The sequence below is a fragment of the Silene latifolia genome, chromosome X, assembly GCF_048544455.1.
Source record: "Silene latifolia isolate original U9 population chromosome X, ASM4854445v1, whole genome shotgun sequence".
Lineage (NCBI taxonomy): Eukaryota > Viridiplantae > Streptophyta > Magnoliopsida > Caryophyllales > Caryophyllaceae > Silene > Silene latifolia.
Window position 1 is genome coordinate 277,403,763 of NC_133537.1, and position 17,714 is coordinate 277,421,476.

Below are 17,714 nucleotides of genomic sequence, written 5' to 3' on the forward strand. Positions count from 1 at the left end.
GAACAAGTTGCAAGAAGTTCAACCCCAATCATCTCGGTAGTGAAGAGTCGCATCGTCATGAATGCAAGACTTTGATGTTGTGTATCCAGAAAAGTCGACTAAGTTAGTGTAAACTGTTTGTTAAACAATTAGTGTGCTGTTATTCGTATAATAACTAGTTTATTGTGCTGTTATTCCCCTATTATTCTAGTGTTATTCCAGTGTGTACTCTAATTTAATTGAGTTTTCATATTACTTGTACTTTTTTCAAACACCATCCATTTTTACTCTAATCCCATCGTTATTCTCACTGTTATTGCAAAGTATTATTCAAAGATAATGAGCAATTGTTGTGCTGTTATTGCACAATTAGTCTACAGTTATTTTAGTCTAATTAAGCTTTCTTATTACCTTTGTTTTCTACAAACACTATCCATTTCTATTCAAGTGTAAATTTAGTCAAGTGTAAAAGCAGTGGTTTAGACTGCGTTTTTTCCAGTGTTATTCTACCATTATTCTCATTATGCAAAGATTACTCCGCATAATAAGCTACTCTATCATTGTTATTGTACTATTAGTCTACACTTATTCTCTTGTTATTCCACTAGTTTAATTAAGGTTTACAAACACTATCCAATTTCTACGAAGAATATGCATTTTTTTATTCAACTGTCAATGGCTGTTTTTTCTCAACTGTGATTCTATTCTTATTGCACCGTTATTCTCAATAAGTTATTGCACTATTATTCTCGCATAACAAGTAGTTTATTCAAATTTTATCAAAAGTATTATTCCACAAAAGGACTAGTTTATTCTGCTGTTATTCCACTGTTAGTCCAGCATTATTTTGTTAAAACTATTCATTTTTATCCAAGTGTAAATTTAGTCAAGTGTAAAAGCAGTGGTTTAGACTGCTTTTTATTCCATCGTTATTCTACCATTATTTCATTGTTAATGCAAAAGATTTATTCCGCATAATTAGCGCTTATTATATCTTTGTTATTGCACTATTATTTCGCAAAGACTTCGTTATTCCAACATTACTTAAACATAGCAAGTAAATAGTAGTAGTTAAAGATAGTAATTACATAATAAACATTAACGATCTAAAATATTAAAGCCATTATTTTTAAAGCAATAAATATTTTAAACATATTTTAAAGCAAAGAACCCTGGACCATCATCATTAGATTTTTATATCTTTATTCTATTCTCTCGACGCCGCGCGCCGGTCCTTGGACAAAGGTTCTCAACTTCCACCGACTCATCCCGAAAAGGGTTTTTGTATGCTTCCATAAGTTCCATGGCTTTCAGAACTGGTGTCCAATCGCCAGAGATTGAAATATCGACTTCAGTGTAATACTTCCTCAGAGCATTCACACCAAAGAATGAATTGATTGTCCATGTTGGCCTGTGGTAGTTTCTATTTTTCTTTTCCTTCAACTGTCTACGATACGTTCATTTTGAAGTTCAAAGAACCTTCAATCGTGCCTTAACATTGTCGACCTCTCTTATTAAGGCCTCTTCACGGTTTTCACGCCTCTAAATTTGTCCTTGTGTCGATCAACTATATCGTGAGGGACTCTATCGTCCGTTTCGCTTCATCGATTTCCTCCCTTGTCGGGGACCTTCTGTTATCGTCGATTTACGTCACTCATCCCGCAAAGCATTGGAAGTATGAAACTTTTTGCATTATAAAAAGATGTTTAAAATATTTCAACCAAATTAAAAGCAAACCAAAGCAGAAGAAAGAGAATTACCTTTTCTGCAGCATCGAGTATAGTGTAGATAGATAAGAAAAATAAACATCAAAGAAAAATAAAGAATAGAAAGATAAGAAATTACCTTTTTGCAAAGGAGATAAAGTTTTTTTTTGGAATGGACTTTTTCAGTGTGTGTTTGTTTTTTTACTCGAAATAACAGTATTTATAGGGGCTTGGGGAATAGAAACAGTTTTTCTGTAATAAAGTATAGAAAGATAAGAAATTACCTGTCTACCAAAAAAAAAAGATAAGAAATTACCTTTTGCAGAGGAGATGCAGAGTTTTTTCTGGAATACAAACAATTTTTCTGTACTTATTCAGTGTGTGTGTGTGTTTTTTTTTAAACACGCAATAGCAGTATTTATAGGGGCTTGGGGAATACAAACAGTTTTCCTGTAATTATATTAGATTAGGTTAGGTAACTGTTTTTAATAAAAACTGAAAAGTGGAACTGCTTTTTATAAATATTACTAATCTGTTATTATTCAACTATTATTGTAGTGTGTAATTGCAGTTTTATTTTGTGGGTGGTTTGTGAAAAAACAGTCAGATAATATTAACAAAACAAATTAAAGTAACTAGTATTAATTCTCATATAATGTAGGTCTCACTTTATTATCTAGAAGAAACATTTTAGGTTAAAATGTAATTCAAACAATGACAAATAGTAAAAGTCTTTGACATTTTTAGGCGAGGTCTTCATCGTAGCCGCTGTCTTTTGCGTCTCTTTTGTCTTTGTTAATTCATGCATCTGATTCATATTCCTGCAATGTTTGCTTAGTATTTAGCAGCTACATTAATAGCAGAATAGCAGTAGAATAACATTAATAGTAGTAGAATAACAATTAGAGCAAATTTAGCAGCTACTCTGCTGTTATTGCAGACACTATCCATTTCCACAAAGAATATCCATTTTCTATTCAAAAATAACAACACATTAATAGCAATATAGCAGTAGAATAACACAACAGCTGTAATACTCCGTATTTATGAGTCTTTGGGTACTCTATCGAGTAGGCCTTACTCTGTCGAGTAAGGGTGAGTTGCGTTTTAAAATAGTTTCTGACCTGTTGGGTACTCGATCGAGTAACTAGGATACTCGATCGAGTAAGGGGGCACTCGATCGAGTACCTTAGCTACTCAATCGAGTAGCTCGGTTAGCGGGTGATAATTCGACGGGTTTTGTTAATAACACGGATTAATATATAAATCTTTCCGTCACTTTCATAATACACTTTTACAAACCTAATAACATTAAAAGGGAGATTCAAGTTACGTTCTTCGCATTCATCCGTGTTGTTGACAAATCCCGGAGCTTGAGAGGTCGGATTCCATCGTTCTTTATACCTTTGTGATCCTTGCGTCGAGGGTAAGATCTACATACCAATTTTATAGTATTTCGTTAAACCCTAATTTTTGGGATTGGGGGTTTTGTTGTAGATAATGATTGGTAGTGATTATGTGTATGTATGATAGGAGAAGAATTTGTAGAAGAGGCTTTTTTATACAGCTGTTGAGACCGTCTGATTGTGTTGCTGTTCCAGGTAGGATTTCCTACTCAGTATTAGTCCCATAATGGGATATTGGTTGATGTGTTGTGTTTGGTTGTTTGATATAGTAGTTGTATTGTGATTGTGGTTGTGATCGTTGTCTATGGTTCGCGAGGCGTGGCCTCCTACCGAGTGGGGTCACTTGCTATGGAGTGGCTTCACGCCCTAGTTTCGCCTTCTGTGGAACCCGCCACAGAAGGGATGTGCACATTAATGGACAGGGTTATCGCTCACTATGTGGGGCGGGGATTTGGTGGGTACGGCTGCGGTCCCCCACTGGCAGGGCTGGTCCAGTGGAAAGTCAGTGATTGAGATGATTGGATTTGGCGTGATTGTGTGTATGACGATGCTTAAGTCGTCTGTTTATCTTATTGTTGATATATATATTGAGTTGTGTGATTAGTATTGACCCCGTTTAAATGTTTTAAAATCGTGGTGATCCATTCGGGGTGGTGAGCGATTATTGAGCGGTGTATGATGTGATGCGTATGGGATAGCCGGGATGAGTCATCACGTGGCGCTTAGAAGTCTTCCGCCGTGTCGACGATGTTTTATAGCTTTGATAGTTTTAGCAAGAGACCGTCTGAGGATCTTGTATTTCTTTTTATCAGTTTGTTATTGCTATGTAATCACTTTAAACTTTATTTACTTTTAAAGTTGTTTCGTTATTGTCTTATGAATATCATGCCTCGGGTAACCGAGATGGTGGCATCCTTATACCTGAGTGGTCCTGGTAAGGCACTTGGAGTGTGGGGGTGTTACAAATGGTATCAGAGAGACGATCCTGAAACCTGTAACCAATGAATCCAATGAATATAGGGAGTCAATTAAAATGAACCCGGGGTAAAGGTTGTAGGAGCTAATGCAAAGACTTGGGAGACGTCCTAAAGTCGCGAACTCACCCTACAATTTTGAACCGGTCACTATGGGATATGAGTCGGGATCGCTATGTGTTTACCTTGTGTATTGTGTACCTATGTAGTGATGTGTGGCATGAATCAGTGGATGTATGTATGTTGAGAGTGGGGAATGTGTAGAAAATATGGTGATGATGTGATTTCATATGTTGTTGATTGAAAGCATGTTGCATGATAGTTGGTTTACAATGTTGGTTAGAATTGTTAGAAAAGTGTATGAGAATGATGAGTAATGTGTTGGAAATGGATGAATTGATTGGAAAAGATGGAGTAGCAATTGCATGAGAATATGAATTTTGTGATTATGAATATGTTTAGGTGACGAAGTGTATTTGTAATGTTATTGTATTAGTAACATGGAAATAGGATTTGTAATGTATGAGAATGTTTTGTGTTACGAAAAGTTATAAAATTTAAAGTATGCGGTTAGTACATGACTAATGAGTTAAATAATATATGTGCATGATGGAAGTTGTTGCTTGATTTTTGAAGATGGTAACATGAGATTAGCAATACTGGTTTTATGAGTACTGAGTCGTTTTGTCTACCTTGTTGTTGTTTAAGTCGTTTGGGAAGTAAAAATCAATAGTTGTGTTTTTCGTTTATAAAGAGGTTGTCTTTAAACTGTTATAACTTGAGATGCATAAATGATTTTTATGTGATTCCAATTGGAGGTGATAGCTTGTCCTTTTACGATTCTAACGATAGGTCACACGCCCAAAACGACCAAGTAATGAGTGAGTTATGACTGTTTTACGAAAACTGGACAGTGCTGAGAATTGGGGTACTCGATCGAGTAGCCTTGGTACTCGATCGAGTAAGGGGGGAACTCGATCGAGTACGTTAGTTACTCGATCGAGTAGCCCTGGTGATTTGTTTTACGTGCTTCTGATCTTCACCTACTCGATCGAGTAAGTCCCTTACTCGATCGAGTGGCCTGTACTCGATCTAGTGACCCCTGTTTTGGGTCATATGCTTATCTTTTGACTTCGTTGCATATTATGTTTAATTCAAAGATGTTATTTTACTTCTTTATGCATTGTTTTACATGTATGTTGATCCTGATGCGTAAGTTACCCAATCTTATGGTGTAGTGAGTGGCACCTGTGGTGAGTAGGAGTTCGGTGGGAGGACATGAGTTCTATGTGTTGTGATAGATAGTGGAAAAAGAAAAGGGAGATTGGTATGGCTTAATTGAGGCATAGAGCATGTTTTGTGAGACGGGATGAGTGATATGATTGTGTGTTGAGTAATGTAAGAGTAAGTGAATGTGGGCAAAGAGTGATGTAAGTTTAAGGAACGTGAGAATGAAAAAAAAAATTGAAAGAAAGGATGTGGATAGTAGCAACCTGAGATGTATAACGAATTATGGAAGAAGATGGTTAGAAATAGTGTTGAGAAAGAATATATGTAATGAAAAGTTGTTTTAGAGGAATTGAGAAGAGTGGTTTATAGTGAACTTAATGGAGACATGTCGCGACGTGGATTTGCAGATAGTGACTGAGTTTGGAAATTTGTGTTATCGAGAGACGAAACTAATGTGTGATTTCCTTGGGCAATTTACGGTTAAAAAAAAAATGATTTCTAGAGATGTAATTGTTTGAACTTTAAATGTTGATTTTTATGGACAAATTAACGACAAGTGTGAGTGAGTGGAGTGATGAGAGGGGACACATGGTAAGGAAGAGTGAGATAATATCGATAAGAAATAATGGGATTGGAATTTTGGAGCAATGAGAAGGTGATCGGAGCACTAAAAAGTTAGGAAGAAGTAATAAGGAGTTGAATGGTCAATTGCTTTAGTCGAGTGTAAAAAGAAAAGCATGAGGAGAGTAAAAAGTAAGCTAAGGAAAATTTTCACCGGAGTTATGTGATATAAAGGTAAGGAATCATCGAAATGTGTGATATTATCATGAGAATGTTAGTTAATGGTTATATGGGAGCTTCAGGACAACATGATTAATAATGAGTTTCGAGAAATTAAGGAAAGTAAGAAGTTAGTAGAATATCTGCATGATATGAGATTTTGGTGGAGAAATGGATGATGATTCAATTAAGGAAAATATTGGGAAGAATGTTGAGGTAATTTTGTTCATGGATTCGATGTTCGTTGTTTGGGATGTTAACCAAAGATAGAAAAGAAATCATGATGTTTAGAGATGAGTGAAGAGGTTTGATGTCTGGACAGTGGTAGTGTTATGGTCTTTGACTAGTGGTTAAGGGTGAGGGTATATTAGAAAAGTGGCAATTCTAAAGAGGCTGATTTTGTAAAGACTGAATTGATAAAAGTATGGTTGTCAGGAAGTATAAGACATAGTCTTAGGAGGTGGTTTCTCATAATGAGTGTTAGCTGTATGGTTATGTATGGCAGAAGGTGCTGGTGATGCGAATGGAAGAATGTGATGAGGGGCATGTGAGTTAAGCTCAGACAACAGGTAACCTTTGTTGAGTGGTAACTTACGTGATCAGGATTGACTGGTTGGATGTGATTACGGGTCTGTGATATATAAATGTTTGTGTGAGGTTTTGACCTCACAAGACGTGGTATGGTGTGATTATCATAAAGTTGTTATTTGAATGTTCTGTAATGCATGTTGAGTACGCTAATCTAATTGAATGATATTCAAAAAGGTAATAATTTGAGTGATCTGGCATGACTGGCTATACTTGTATGTATTCATGATACATGTCAAACTGTGATATGGTAAGAGGATGATATTCACGAGGTTATTATCTGTTTAATTCATATAATATGTTGCTTGTGATTTAGTAAAGTGGATTTGAGTAAGTTTTTCTTGTTCGAGAAGTTATGTTGAGCCAATACTTATGGGATTGTGTAAGTTGTGATGACTATCGATGTGGTTGTGGTGCCTCGGGTGGTGATCCGGGCACGATATTTAGTGTTGTGATGCGGGTATTTTCGCACTGCAGTGTGGATGTTGGTGGCGGTGTTGTGATGCCGTCACCGGATGTGGTGGAGTAGGCAGGATGTTTATGATTCGAGTTTCGAAAGTACATACCAGTTATACATAGAATGTTGTTTTGTTTGATGTTGCTCCCTGCGAGTTTCAGTTGGTGCAGATAGACAGTTGTCTTGTTTATTGATGTTTCTTACCAGTTCAGTTTTGGTATGAGAGTAGAGTATGATATGAAGAGAGTTGTATATGTTTTCGTTGTTGTCATGGTATAGTGACATTCTGTTGATGGGACACAGTCGTCGAAGTTGTTACCAAGACTTTTGATCTTGTTTTAAGATGAGGCTTTAGACATAGTCATGGTAAGTGATCGGTGGAACATGTGTTGTATTGATCTGGACGCTGCAGGTGGTTCATAATCAGATTTTGGGACAGTGAGTGTAGGGTGTTGGGAATTAGTGTCATGTTAAGTTTTGTATGAGTTTTGCGGTAATAAAGAAAAGAACTTGAGGATCTAGTGTGAGTGTACGTAACAAGTGTGGATCGTGAGTTATGCTTTAGACGATAAGAGTTTTATGTAGTTTATATAGAGAGGTGTGTCATGTTGCGGTAATAGGGAACAAGTGAAGTTTTGGATTAAGTTAAGGATTTTGTGGTATAGGTTAGGTGGTGTGACGAGTGAAGTGAAGTATGAGAGTTGTTTAAGTAAGAGAGCCTTGGATATGTGCATGGCGAGTGTTTAGGTTCTAGGTGGTTATCTTTGACATGCGGTGGTGATGAGGATAATGAAATGATATATCTAGGATTTAGTATTAGTGAGTTACGAGGACGTAACATTTATCTTAAGAGGAGTAGGATGCGATAAAAGAGATTTTGATGGTTGTACATATGGTAGTATATTTGGAAGTAGAGTGTTGGTGTAGCATAAGATATGGATTTGTATATGTTGTGGTTGATAGTGTTAAAAGGTCATGGACGTGCTTGTAGTAGTTCGATGTTAGGAATGCGAGAATACTTCGATAGTGTTGACAGTTGGATGATGAGGTTATGAGTGTGAGTAAACTTCGAGGACGAAGTTCCTTTTAAGGGTGGTAGAATGTAATATTCCGTTTGATGTTTATGTAGTTGGTTATGTATGGAGTTAGTGTCGGGAGAGTTTATGATGTAGTTGATACGACATCGTGAGCGAGGTGTGGAGGTAGGAATAGTTGGTAGAGTTGGTGTTAAGAGTTCATGGTTTCATGTTCTGTAAGTTGGGGTTTTGTTTTGAGTTCTTAGTAGCTTTGTTGCGTCTTGACCGAGTTAGTATGTTTGTTTTTATGTATGGGTTGAACTTCGGGACGAAGTTCTTTTTAAGGAGGGAAGACCGTAATACTCCGTATTTATGAGTCTTCGGGTACTCTATCGAGTAGGCCTTACTCTGTCGAGTAAAGGTGAGTTGCGTTTTAAAATAGTTTCGACTGTTGGGTACTCGATCGACTAACTAGGATACTCGATCGAGTAAGGGGGCACTCGATCGAGTACCTTAGCTACTCGATCGAGTAGCTCGGTTAGCGGGTGATAATTCGACGGGTTTTGTTAATAACACGGATTAATATATAAATCTTTCCGTCACTTTCATAATACAGTTTTACAAACCTAATAACATTGAAAGGGAGATTCAAGTTACGTTCTTCGCATTCATCCGTGTTGTTGACAAATCCCGGAGCTTGAGAGGTCGGATTCCATCGTTCTTTATACCTTTGTGATCCTTGCGTCGAGGGTAAGATCTACATACCAATTTTATAGTATTTCGTCAAGTTTCGTTAAACCCTAATTTTTGGGATTGGGGGGTTTTGTTGTAGATAATGATTGGTAGTGATTATCTGTATGTATGATAGGAGAAGGATTTGTAGAAGAGGCTTTTTTATACAAATTTGTTGAGACCGTCGATTGTGTTCTTTGTTCAGGTAGGATTTCCTACTCAGTATTAGTCCCATAATGGGATATTGGTTGATGTGTTGTGTTTGGTTGTTTGATATAGTAGTTGTATTGTGATTGTGGTTGTGGTTGTGATCGTTGTCTATGGTTCGCGAGGCGTGGCCTCGGCTGAGTGGGGTCACTTGAGGGAGTGGCTTCACGCCCTAGTTTCGCCTTCTCCGTGGAACCCGCCACGAAGGGATGTGCACATTAATGGACAGGGTTATCGCTCACTATGTGGGGCGGGGATTTGGTGGGTACAGCTGCGGTCCCCCATCGGCGTAATGGTCCAAAGTGGACGTCGGTGATTGAGATGATTGGATTTGGCGTGATTGTGTGTGTATGACGAGTTAAGCTGTCTCTGTTTATCTTATTGTTGATATATATATTGAGTTGTGTGATTAGTACTGACCCCGTTTAAATGTTTTAAAAACTGTGGTGATCCATTCGGGGGTGGTGAGCAGTTATTGAGCAGGTATGATGTGATGTGTATGGGATAGCTGGGATGAGTCATCACGTGGCAGTTAGAAGTCTTCCGCTGTGTCAGACGATGTTTTATAGCTTTGATAGTTTTAGCAGTAGACCGTCTGAGGATCTTGTATTTCTTTTTATCAGTTTGGTATTGCTATGTAATCACTTTAAACTTTATTTACTTTTAAAGTTGTTTCGTTATTGTCTTATGAATATCATGCCTCGGGTAACCGAGATGGTGGCATTCTTATACCTGAGTGGTCCTGGTAAGGCACTTGGAGTGTGGGGTGTTACAACAGCAGCAGAATAGCAGAGTAACACCGGAATAATAGGGGAATAACAATAGAATAAGAGGATAACAATAGAATAATAGGAGAGTAATAGTTCAGATTCATACCTCTTCAGTTTCTGATTCTTCTTCATCATCGTCATCAGAAGGGGGACTTTCAGCAAATGGAAGATTACAAGTTCTACTATTGTGGTTCACCCATTTCTTGCAGTTACCGCATCTTCGCTTCCTCTTTTGTGGCTTGCTCTTGGCCTTTTCTTTCGACGACCTCAATCTTTTACCACTGCCCTTATTCTTGGCCTTGTTTGGCGGTCGAAGGTCAATATCATTTGAGGCAGTGATGCCAAGAAGAGCCTCGATTTCCTTGTTTTTAGTTTTCGGTTCAATTGGTCCTGTGATGTTCTCCCTGAACTGTGTCAGGGTTTTTTGCAGTTGCTTCATCTGTTTAACCGTAGCATAACTATCCATCACCCTGACAGTTTCATAAATCTCAGACCAAACCTTTGACATCTCAGCTTTCTTGATGTCAGCTTCATCAATGTCTTCTATCACCTTTCCATTTTCATCTCGGACAATTGGCCTGTAGGATTTCTTTGTCCATCGAGCAAGGACATAAGGCTCAGGTATCTTGTGCACCTGCCTACCATTCCACACCCACAGTATATGCCAACAGACAATGCCATGCCTCTCAAACAGCTTACATGCACATTTGCTCTCGTTAGTTTTGGTGTTAAATTCAACTCGGAAGCTTCTGTGCTTCAGTCCATCACGAACGTCATGGTACTCCACTGCCCCTACTGTTGTCAAACCCCCGACCCCCATGCTGCATATCGCATGTTTGACTTCATTCTGAAAGTCCGCAAAGATAGGATGTGTGTAGACAAGTGAGGCATGCATCTCTACCTTCATCGGCCCTACTTTCTCGAGCATACTATGCTCATTGGCATTATCCATCCTCCTTTGTGTATGCCTTTGCTGCTCTATTGCGGAATTGTACCTCATCCAGAACTCGACAAGGGTTCCAAAGTGGCTTTCAAACCGCTTGAAATAGCTGTTTGAACTTTCGGATCTTTGGGTTGTTCGCAACAAACAACCTAGAGGCAGATCCCGAAAGTATGCCGGTATCCACTTTTGTCTGATTGCGTAGACATACTTCAACCACCGGTTGCTTTGCATACCATGTGCTTCAATAACAGTTTTCCAGATCTGTTCAAATTTGTCTGGTTCGAGGTCGACATCCCAAACAGCGGCATTTATGTCGGTCATAAATTCCGTATCATTGCAGATTGCCCTTCCCACTTTCTCAGGCATTTTCTGCATGATATGCCACATGCAGTACTTGTGCACAGAATGCTTGAAGACATTTGGGCAGGCCTTTTTAATTCCAGGGCATTGGTCTGTAATTACACATTAAGGTTGTCACGCCCTATCATTGCTTCGAGGAATTTTTTAAAAATCCACTCAAATGAATGCCGACTCTCAAGTCGTAACCCACCGCAAAAGTTACCGTCTTCTTGTTGTGGTCTACTCCGGTGAAGGGAGTAAACACCATGAAATATTTGTTTGTCCCATAAGTAGGGTCAAACGAGATCGTGTCTCCATATAACTTGTAGTTGTTTATCCCTTCCTTATCAGCCCAAATAACCTTCGTCAAGCATTTGTTCTCATCCTGATCATAAGCAAAATAGAACCCCTTTGTTTTAGCCAGCATTTTGAAATGCCCAATGAACATACTAGCATCCTTATCCCCAATGTAACACTTGATATTTTGTTTGAAGTTTTTGAAGTCTAGCAAAGAGGCACCGATATTCTGATAACCATTTGAGTATTCCTTGAGAATTCTGAAACTCAATATTGGACCTATGTTGAGCTTAGTATGATCAATAATGGTCCTCTTAATGTAGTCATGGACGTCCCTTGAGAGCTTCTGGAACTCCCTGTTTTTTGTGAGTAAAGAGAGTGATTGTGAACGTCTACAAAGACATCCACAATATACCCACCGGTCGTCGCCCTGCTTTTTTCACAGGTTCTCAACCTCATGTGCGCCTTGCAGCCACACCTTGTCAGAGCATGCTTCTTTGGTTGTCTAATTCGCCGCTCTTTGTTCTCTCTCGTACTCAAATTACCAGCTTCGTGATTTGTTGCTTCAAGTGTGATTTTCTTTTCATATCCCTATACCCCCGTCATTATGGACAGTGATTTGACGCCGACGCCCCTTATATTTCGCATTTGTGTACCTTCTCACATCAAATCCGCAAGCCAATGCATATATGTTGTAGAACTGCATCGCATCGCCCAAGGTAAGAAAGAACATGCCACGTTTAGGCGTAAAATCACTCTCAACAGTCCTTACCCGCTGCTCAGTACCCACGGGTGTACTGCTGTAATGAAGAGTTGGAACAAACTCGTCGTTTTCTTCGTCTGAACAGGTTGGGCTGGTGTATATATTATTATTAGAAGAATCCCCAATAGTTAAGACTGCATTGTCTTCAACAATAGACACAATAGAAAGATCTGGGACAGTAAATTATTATAATGAGTACAGTCAGTGGACAACAAAATATCACAATAATATCACAACAATAGTACCATAATATCAGAATAACAGTACAATAATGTCATCATGTTTCTCTACTTTTACAATAATAGTACAAGAATATCGAATAACAAGACTTTGATTCTACTTTATTACATACGAGATAATCTTGTATTTATTATGTTACTCTTTTGCAAGGCAAAATTTTTCATGCTCTTTTGCACAATAATAGCACAATAATATTACAATAATATCACAATAATAAATCGAATAATATAATCATGTTTCTTGATCTTGTTACAATAATAGTACATTAATATCGAATAACGAGTTCTCTTTTTCTACTCTAATACAAGCCGATAAAGACAATAATATCGTAAGAATAATTTGAGAAACACATAGAAATCAATAATTGATTTATAAACAACGGCGGATAAAGAGATAAGAATCAATAGCGTATTACTGTTTCCATATTTTTGCCGAGTTGATTTCTTCGCTAACATTGTTATTAATCTCGTTGTCCATCTTTTATACCTGAAAACAGTAAAATCAAGTATTCAATTCAATTAAAATCAACGAATTTCACGAATTTTACATTAATTGCGAAAATACGATTGAATACACTAAAAATCAACGAATTTACATTACCTGTAATTTGATTGCATTTGAAAATCAACGATTTTGTGTAATCTTATTAGGTTTTTATGAGATTGCTATAGTCGGCGTTCGATTTTTAGTTTCTCTGTTTTTGATTTGTAGAGAGATGTAGAGAGAGAGAGAGAATATCGTTTGAATGAAGTTTTGTTTTATGTTTTTTGCTTTTGTATTTTTCGATTTTTCCTTCTTCTTTTTTTCTAATTTATCATTTAATCTCAGCCCTTGATTTCTTTTAATCTCGGCCCTTGATTTCCCCAACTCACAACTCACCATAAGACCCCAACTCACGAGATCCTGCCTCTCTCTCTCTCTCTCTCTCTCTATATATATATATATATATATATATATATATATATATATATATATATATATATATATATATATATATATATATATATATATATATATAAATTGTGAGACGATTTGGTTAGTCATGAGTTTGAGGAATTAAAGGAGTAGGAAGTTGGTAGAGTATTTACATGGTATGAGACTATGGTGGTGAGCTAAGTGACGATATAATCAAGGATAAAATTTGAATAGTTGTTGAGGTAGTTTTTGTTGATGGATTTAATGTTCGTTATTTGGGACGATAACCAAAGAGAGACAATGAATTGCTATATTTAGAGGTGATGGTAAGAGAGTAGTTATATGAAAGATGGTGGTGTCGTAGTGTGGTCGCTAGTGGTTAAGGATGATGTTAAATAGGAAAGTTAGTCGTTCTAAAGAGGTTGATTTTATGGAGACCTGATTGGTATGTATGGTTATGAGGGAGTATAAGATGTGGATATAGGAGGTGTTTGCTAGTAGTTGGGTACTTATGATATGGTTACGTTTGTCGTGATAATTGTGCGGATGGGAGAATGTGTTATGAAGGGCATCTGAGTTAAGCTCGGGTGAGAGATATCCATTATCAAGTGGTAACTTACGTGATCAGGGTTGGCTAGTTAGATCTGATTATGGGTCTATGATGTGTGTAAGTAATTTTGTGAGGTTCTAACCTCATGAGTAGGGGTATGGTATAATATTCATAAAGTTGTTATCTGGTTATTCCATGTAACATGTTACATGGTTGGATGAGTCGTGAGGTGATCGTTTTTTTGGGACATTGTTTATTACTAATGTGGTTGTTGTGTTCCAGGTTGCGATTTGGGCTCGGTACTCCGTGTTGCGATGCGGGTACCTTCATGCTGCGGTGCGGCTGTTGGTGGCGGTGTTGCGATGCCGTCATCGGTTGTGGTGGAGTAGGTGGGGTACTTGTGAGATGAACTTTTGAAAGATTATGTCAGTCTAGTATGGGCATATAGATTGTTGTTCTGTTTACTGCTGTTTCCTGTAATTTTGACTTGTGGGTGAGACTAGAGTATAATATGGAAGAGAGTTGCACATGTGGTCAATGTTGTCATAGTTATAGTGATACCTTGTTGAAAAAACATAGTTGTGGGAGGTGATTGGAACACTTTCGATCTTATGTTAGATGAGACTTTTGCTGACATAGTTGTGGCAAGTAATTAGCGGAACATGTGGGTACTGAGCTAGAAATTGCAGTTAGTTCATAGTCTTTTATCGGAGCAGTAAGTATGAAGTGTTTGGGAATTAGTATCATGTTAAGTTATGGACGGGTTTGATGACAATAAAAAGAGGAATTTGAGGATTAAGTGGGTGTGTAACAAATTTGGGTCGTGAGTTTGGTGGTGGGGATAGGTACGTGAATAGAAAAGAATGTGGTTATGCAGTAATGTGGGAGAGTTGTGGTAGTGGTTATGTTGAGGATTTTGTTGTATATGTTAAGTGGTGTGTAGAGGGAGAGAGAGAGAGAGAGAGAGAGAGAGAGAGAGAGAGAGAGAGAGAGAGAGAGAGAGAGAGAGAGAGAGAGAGAGAGAGAGAGAGAAGAGAGAGAGAGAGAGAGAGAGAGAGAGAGAGAGAGCCTTGGAACTGGGAATGGTTATCGGTGTTGAGGTTATAGTCGGTTATCAGTGACATGAGATGGTGATAAGGGGAAGGAATAGCTAAGGATCTAGTACTAGTTGGGTTACAAGGACGTAACATTTTTCTTAAGAGGAGTAGGATATGACAAAGAGAGTTGGATGGTTATGCGTACTGTGGTATATTTAGAAGTGTTGAGTCTTGATGTGGAATAAAGGATGGACTTGTGGTTGATATTATGAAAAGTAAAGGTTATGCTTGTAGTAGTATGTATTTTATGTGTATGGTTATGGAGTAAGGTTGTAGGTAAGTATGGTTACGATAGTGTTGACAGTTTTGGGTAGTGACGTTTATGAGTGTGAGTAAACTTCGAGGACAAAGTTCATTTTAAGGGTGGTAGAATGTAACAACTCGCTTGGTAGATGGTGGTGATATTAGATTTGCTAGTGAGCGGTATGGAAGTTAGACAAAGTTGGCGGTGTTGGAAATCGTATTTTAAATATCACATATTTTAGTTTAAAGTTTTAGTCATAAAAACTTAAGGATCTTATGCATGCAAAAATATTACATAAGATTAAAGAAATTGGTTTTTCATACCACATAAAACGGACCGAATTTGGGCACAAGTAAGGTCTCCTACCTCACTTGTTCTTGAGCTTTCCATATGTATTAGGATGATCCTCCAAAGACGTCAAGTATAGAAGCCACTCCTCTTGATTGCACCCAAGATTATCCCTTATCTCTACTAAATAATATGTGCTAGATATTTGTTTAGTAGTTTACCTTAAAATTGATTATTAATACTCATATATTACATTAATAATATTAATAATCTAATTGAACAAATTGGATCATCATTTCTCAAGTTTTAGAGAAGGATGAACAAAAATATGAGAGAGGAAAGTTATGCATGTGTATGAATAAACATGCATGAGTTTGAATAGGTAGAGAACAAAAATCTCTAGTGTTAAAGGGGGTCACGGTTTTGGAGGTTAAGAGACCAATATATGGTCCTTCCCTTTTTCCTTTTGTTCTTATCAAAACCTTAGGCATGTAAGGCTAGGTAAGTAGTGTCATGATGATGTTATTTTAGCTTATTAAAATAAATCACCACCATCCACTAAACCCTCTACATTTCGGTCCACTTATAAAATGGACTACCATTTTATTTTGTCAATTTGTCAATTGTCACACAATATGTCATATATAGTATGTTACATGTTATTAATTAATTTAATGCATATTTATCTCATAAATATCATTTTATAAATTAATTAAATTACATACAACAAATTGACTAGTGATACTTGATCACATAAATAAAATGGGTCATATAATTATAATTCACAACATCTTGTAATTATAATTAACCATTCATTCTCATCTCAGTTGTTTCACAAACAATAAACTATTTTAGTAATAAAGTATTTCAATTACTAAAATAAATCTTATTTAATCCCATTACAATAAGATATCAATATACTCTCTCACAAATTGAATTGTTCAATTTTAAGGAATTGATTAACTTGTATCGTCATACAATTAATCAACTTTACAGATTAGGGCATCATCCTTTAGGTATGACCTTAAGGGATCAACTGACCATCACCGTCCCACGACAGTAACGTCAAACTCTAGCAAGCCAATCGTTACCGATTAATGTTGATAAGTTGACTATAAAATGAATCCTCGCTTACGTATTCTTAAAAATGAGATTTAAACATGTGATCATCATGATCGACAATTGTGATCGCATTATTGTCGGAGGACACATATTCCAACAATCTCCCACTTGTCCTCGACAAGTGTGCGTCACCAATTCTCTTGTCCTATTACTATCTCCCACTCAATGCAAGGTGTCTTTCAGGTCGTACTTGCAAGTGATCATATCGAGAGTGATTTCCTCGATCTGGAGAATAACTGATTGACCGGAATTATCTACCATAGATACCTTCCGAGCGTGGCCACGCATTTCCAGTTCATTACTCCTCGAGTGGCCCTGAGATATTGTTTTAACCCTGACAAGGGGGTGGACAATTCCTATCGCACTATTCCCTTCGACTAGCCACAACCATCATAACCCAAAATATGCCCATTTGACCCCATTTACGAAGGTCGTAGTAACATAAATCAAAGTTAATCTGTAACCATGCCACCTTAGGCGAACAGTCTTTAGTCAAAAGAATCGACTCATTAGAATACTATAGTAGCTCTCGCCACGACCATGCTTTATAAATTTGTCAGAACTCTATAAGCGGTCACTGCCCGACAAAGTGTTCCTAACAGTCTGCCTATGTGATCGACTAGTCATCTCACATGACTCTATGGCACTTGAACTTGCAATCAATCTCATCACACTCTAGTCACTTCGAGACGTCACCTCATACAAGTGACTATGGGCAAATACCATGTTAATCCGGGTTCACTTTAACGGGGTTCAACATTGTCATACAACCCGTTTGGATGTAACAAAGTACAAGAAAAGAGTTTTTAAAGTAAAAACTCAAACGACAAATGCGATTCTCACATATGAATAGTCAATGCCTGATTACTATTTCATATTCTATAATCTAATTTGATCTTATATGCAGTTGTTCATTTCAATTCAATTGAAATGACATGACTCATCATGTTTAGCCTATGATTAGGCCTTGCTAAGTAGGTTTTAGCAACTCCTTGCTCAACCTTGCTACATACTCGTTTTCCTTTCGTAATGCATACCTTGTATTACAAAACTTTCTGAGTACGTGTCTAG

The 17,714-nt window shown here is 37.4% G+C and overlaps 1 protein-coding gene across 1 annotated transcript; it reads right to left on the reverse strand.

The window, feature by feature from the left end:
* Positions 1-1,173: 1,173 nt before the first annotated feature.
* On the reverse strand, positions 1,174-11,154 carry LOC141620169 (protein FAR1-RELATED SEQUENCE 5-like). Its single transcript, XM_074437108.1, has 4 exons — positions 10,480-11,154; positions 10,059-10,395; positions 2,002-2,029; positions 1,174-1,426 (listed from the first exon to the last, which is right to left on the reverse strand). Exons 1-4 carry the CDS (start codon positions 11,152-11,154, stop codon positions 1,174-1,176), a joined length of 1,293 nt encoding a protein of 430 aa, XP_074293209.1.
* Positions 11,155-17,714: the final 6,560 nt, after the last annotated feature.

Excerpts from the sequence above, each read along its gene's own strand:
- LOC141620169 (XM_074437108.1), bottom strand. The coding sequence starts at position 11,154 with ATGCCTGAGAAAGTGGGAAGGGCAATCTGCAATGATACGGAATTTATG. Across the intron at positions 10,396-10,479 it reads GGGTGTGGAATGGTAGGCAG|GTGATAGAAGACATTGATGA; the intron begins GTGCACAAGATA and ends GAAAATGGAAAG. Across the intron at positions 1,427-2,001 it reads CTGCATCTCCTCTGCAAAAG|ACAGTTGAAGGAAAAGAAAA; the intron begins GTAATTTCTTAT and ends AACGTATCGTAG.